Source organism: Arachis ipaensis, chromosome B6, assembly GCF_059453495.1.
Source record: "Arachis ipaensis isolate K30076 ecotype BB chromosome B6, ASM5945349v1, whole genome shotgun sequence".
Lineage (NCBI taxonomy): Eukaryota > Viridiplantae > Streptophyta > Magnoliopsida > Fabales > Fabaceae > Arachis > Arachis ipaensis.
Window position 1 is genome coordinate 37,330,681 of NC_142441.1, and position 4,733 is coordinate 37,335,413.

The following is a 4,733-nucleotide window of genomic DNA, read 5'->3' on the forward strand; positions in this document are numbered from 1 at the left end:
CATAAGCGTCGTCCACGCTTACGCGTAGAATGACATTTTTTTTACAACATAAAGAAAAGCAATTTTAACACAATCTTGGTAGGCATTCAAGCTAGATAGTTAAGAAAACACTCACAAATTCATGCAATACTTAAAATGAAGCATTTTCTCTAGCATTACCAATTCAATCATACTAAGATCAATGAAATATACATGAATATCATAACAATTCAACACAATCAACAAAATCTAGCATACCTAAACAAATTCAACAACATTAAACAATCACAAAATCCAACAAGGTTCTAAACTATACAAAGAAATTATGTACAAAGGAAGATCATACCATGGTGGGGTGTCTCCCACCTAGCACTTTTCTTTTACGTCCTTAAGTTGGACGGTCATGACCTTAATCTTCTCCTCCTTCAGGTGCATCCTCAAGTAGGAACACCTCCACTTCCCTTGGTGATTTGTAGCCATGATACTTCTTTATCCTGTGGCCGTTCACTTTGAATGTTGCACCACTTTGAGGGTGAAATAATTCGACCACACCATAGGGCTTCACCTCCTTTACTCTAAAGAGACCATCCCACCTTGAACGGAGCTTTTCGAGCATGAATCTGAGTCTTGAGCTGTAAAGAAGAACTTCGTCACCTTCTTGAAAATCTTTCTTCCGAATATGGTGATCATGGAATGTCTTAGTCTTTTCTGTGTATATTTGAGCATTCTCATCTGCCTCCATCCTAAGACATTCAAGCTCCTCTAGTTGCAATTTTCTGGCTATACCCGCCTTGGTGAAATCCATATTGCACTGCTTAACCGCCCAATAAGCCTTATGTTCAATTTCCACCGGGAGGTGGCATGCTTTCCCATAGACGATCCGAAAGGGAATCATCCCTAACGGAGTCTTATAGGCTGTCTTATATGCCCACAATGCATCTCCCAACTGAGAGCTCCAGTCCTTCTTTTGTAAATTCACCACTTTTTCCAAAATTCGCTTTATCTCTCGATTGGATACCTCCACTTGTCCATTGGTTTGGGGGTGATAAGCGGTTGCAACCTTGTGTAATAGCCCATATCGCTTGAGTAGTGCTTCTACCTTCCTATTGCAAAAGTGAGAACCTTGGTCGCTCACGATTGCTCGTGGCGACCCATAGCGGCATACAATATTGTTTCTAATGAAAGAAACCACAGTATTAGCGTCATCAAGGCGGGTAGGTATCGCTTCTACCCACTTCAGTACGTAATCGACTGCTAACTAAATATACATATGTCCACTTGAGTTAGGAAATGGCCCCATAAAGTCTATAACCCATACATCAAAGAATTCACAAAACAACATTAGTTGTTAAGGCATTTCATCCTTTTGGGTTGCATTTTCAGACTTTTGACATTGATGACATGACACACAAAATTGGTTAGCATCCTTGAACAATGTTGGCCACCAGAATCCACAATCCAAAACTTTTAGCCGTTCATTGTGGGCCAAAGTGGCCACCACACTCGGATGAATGGCAAGCTTTAAAAATGGGTTGGAATTCGAATTCCGGGACACATCTCCGAATTACTTGGTCTACTCCCTTTTTTCAAAAGTGAAGATCATCCCAAATGTAATATTTAGAAACACTCCTCAATTTATCCCTTTAATGTTTGAAAAGTTGGGATGGAAAATATTAGCAACCAAGTAGTTCGCCATTGGTGCAAACCAAGGAAAACTATCTGAAACAGCATGCAAACTGTCCAAAGGGAATGAGTCGTCAATCGGAAATGGATCATATTTAAGATTTTCAAGGCAGCTTAGATGGTCCCCAACTAATTTTTGTGACCTACTTCGATCCCTAATCTCAATGTCAAATTCTTGCAAGAGCAAGATCCAACGTATGAGCCTAGGTTTCGACTCATTCTTTGTTAACAAATATTTGAAAGTTGCATGATCCGTGTATACCACTATTTTGGAGCCTAACAAGTAGGATCTAAATCTATCTAATGCATGAACAATAGCTAAAAACTCTTTGTCCGTAGTGGTATAGTTGGATTATGCCGCATCCAATGTCTTTGAGGAATAAGCAATGATGTAAGGGAGCTTACCATTGCGCTGTGCAAGTGCGGCACCTACGGCATGATTTGACGCGTCACACATGATCTCAAACGGCTACGTCCAGTCAGGGCCCCTCACAATTGGTGCCATGGTAAGAGTTCTCCTTAACTCCTCAAATGCTTCCACACAAGCACTATCAAACTCAAAGTCTACGTCCTTTTGGAGTAGGCGCGATAATGGCAATGCAATCTTACTGAAATTCTTGATAAAGCGCCTATAGAATCCTGCATGCCCCAAAAAAAGAATGAACCTCCCTCATAGAAGAGGGGTGAGGTAAACTGGTAATGACATCAACCTTGGCCGGGTCCACAGAAATGCCCTTATCAGAAACTATGTGTCCTAACAATATACCTTGTCTCACCATGAAGTGACATTTTTCGAAATTGAGGACAAGGTTAATGTCAACACACCTCTCTAAGACCTTGGCCAATTTCTCTAAACAACTATCAAAAGAAGTCCCATATACACTGAAATCATCCATAAAGACTTCCAGACAACTCTCGTAAGATCGGAAAAGACACTAGTTATGCACCGCTGAAAAGTGGCGGGTGCATTGCATAACCCAAATGGCATCCTTTTGTAAGCAAAGGTGCCAAAGGGACAAGTAAAGGTGGTCTTGTCCTGATCCTCAGGAGCAATATGTATCTGAAGTAGCCAGTAAAACCATCAAGAAAGCAATAATGAGATTTACCTGCAAGTCGGTCCAACATCTGGTCAATGAATGGCCAGGGGTAATGGTCTTTCCTTGTTGCGGTGTGTAGCCTCCTATAATCGATGCATACTTACCAAGCATTTTGCACTCTTGTAGTCACCTCTTCACTATCATCCTTCTTGACAGTCGTGATTCTTGATTTCTTTGGAACAACTTGGACCGGGCTCACCCACTCACTGTCAGAAATCGGATAGATAATACCCGCATCAAGTAGCCTTGTGACTTCCTTTTTCACCACATCAAGAATAGTAGGGTTGAGCCTTCTTTGGGGTTGTCTAAATGGCTGAGCTCCCTCTTGGAGAAAAATACGATGCATACATATACGGGGGTCAATCCTCACAATGTCCGCCAAGCTCCAACCGATTACTTTCTTGTGCTTCCTTAGGACCTCTAGGAGTTTCTCTTCTTCTTGGCTAGAAAGCTCACTAGCAATAATGACCGAAAACTTCTAGTTGTCCTCAAGGAATGCATACTTCAAGTGAGAGGATAGAGGCTTCAATTCACTTTTTGCTTCAAATTGGGGTTCTTTTTCACTAAGAACATGAAGCTCATCTTCATCAACTTTCTCTTGCTCACCCTCATGTTTATCCTTCTCTTCAACAACAGGATAGTGCAACTTGTTGTGATCTTCTCTTTGTATCTCTGCTACTACCTCATCAATCACATCACATTAGAGAACGGAGTGCTCTTCGGGTGGGTGTCTCATGGCCTCTTCTAAATTAAATTTGATGGTCTTGTCATCTACCTCAAAGGAGTATGTGCCGGTAAAGGCATCCAATTTAAACTTAGAGGTCTTCAAGAATGGTCTACCAAGCAAAACGGAGGAAGAACTTCCATTATCCGTTGGAGGTATCTCAAGGATATAGAAATCAACCGGAAACACTAAATCCTTGAGTGTCACAAGCACATCTTCCACTATCCCTACTACGGTGATCACACTCTTATCGGCTAAAACAAATTTGGCGGCCGACCTTTTTAATGGAGCTAAATTCAACCTTGCAAATATAGAAAATGGCATGATACTTACACAAGCCCTTAAATCGCACATCCAATCATAAAATGCAACTCCACCAATTAAACAAGACACTAAACATGGTCCGGGGTCACTACACTTTTCCGGAATAGACCTCATCAATGAAGAAATGGAACTACCCAATGATAATGTTTCCAACTCACCAATCATATCTTTGTGTGTGCACAAGTCCTTCAAAAACTTAGCATACTTCGGAATTTGTTGAATGGCATCGAGAAGTGAAATGGTTACCTCAACCTTCTTGAATACTTGAAGCATGTTGGGATCAAACTCCGGAGTTTTCTTGGCCTTCTTTACCATGGAAGGGAATGGGATAGGAATAGATTCATCCATTATAGCCTTCCTCTTGGGCTCCTTGGGTCTCACCTCTTCTTCCTCTTAGCTTTTATCTACCTCTTCTTCTTCAAGTGGAATGTCAACAACCACTTCCTCCTCATGAATGTCTTCCATGGTCCTAGGAGGTATCTCCTCCAATATAGTCTCCGACCGTAGAGTGATAGCGTTGAGATCGCCCTTTGGGTTTGGAAGGGTTGGGATGGAAGGTTAGAAGAGCTTGAGGATTGGTTGGTGTTGTTGGAGGAAGGTAAAGACATCCTTGAAAGCATTTCGGTGATGTTGGACAATTGAGCATTTATGTTACCAAATTGAGCCTTATTATTCTCTTCATGTTTCTCTACCATAACTCTAAGTCTCTCTTGCTCATAGTAGAATGCATGGTTAGAATCGTCAATTTGGTTGGTGGAAGAAGATGAAGGTTGGTTGGATTGTTATCTTTGATGAGGAGTCTGGTATCTAGAATAATTGTTTTGGTTTTGGTAAGGTGCTTGATATGATTGGTTGTGATGATTTTGGTTGGCTTGATGGTTGTTGTTGTGATATTAGGATGAAGATTGGTGGTTGTTGTGGTAGTG

General features: G+C 41.3%; 1 protein-coding gene across 1 annotated transcript; it reads right to left on the reverse strand.

Moving 5' to 3' along the window:
• Nucleotides 1–388: 388 nt before the first annotated feature.
• Nucleotides 389–4,155, reverse strand: LOC148555164 (uncharacterized). Its single transcript, XM_088490615.1, has 7 exons — nucleotides 3,535–4,155; nucleotides 3,263–3,441; nucleotides 2,890–2,965; nucleotides 2,610–2,722; nucleotides 2,429–2,520; nucleotides 2,156–2,301; nucleotides 389–1,237 (listed from the first exon to the last, which is right to left on the reverse strand). Exons 1-7 carry the CDS (start codon nucleotides 4,153–4,155, stop codon nucleotides 389–391), a joined length of 2,076 nt encoding a protein of 691 aa, XP_088346741.1.
• Nucleotides 4,156–4,733: the final 578 nt, after the last annotated feature.

Bases quoted from the DNA above. Each gene is read 5' to 3' on its own strand.
- LOC148555164 (XM_088490615.1), bottom strand. From the start codon at position 4,155: ATGGATGAATCTATTCCTATCCCATTCCCTTCCATGGTAAAGAAGGCC. The intron at 3,442-3,534 runs GTAGATGACAAG...GTGATTGATGAG, and splicing joins CCGGCACATACTCCTTTGAG to GTAGTAGCAGAGATACAAAG. The intron at 2,966-3,262 runs GTATGCATTCCT...GATTTCTGACAG, and splicing joins CCTCTATCCTCTCACTTGAA to TGAGTGGGTGAGCCCGGTCC.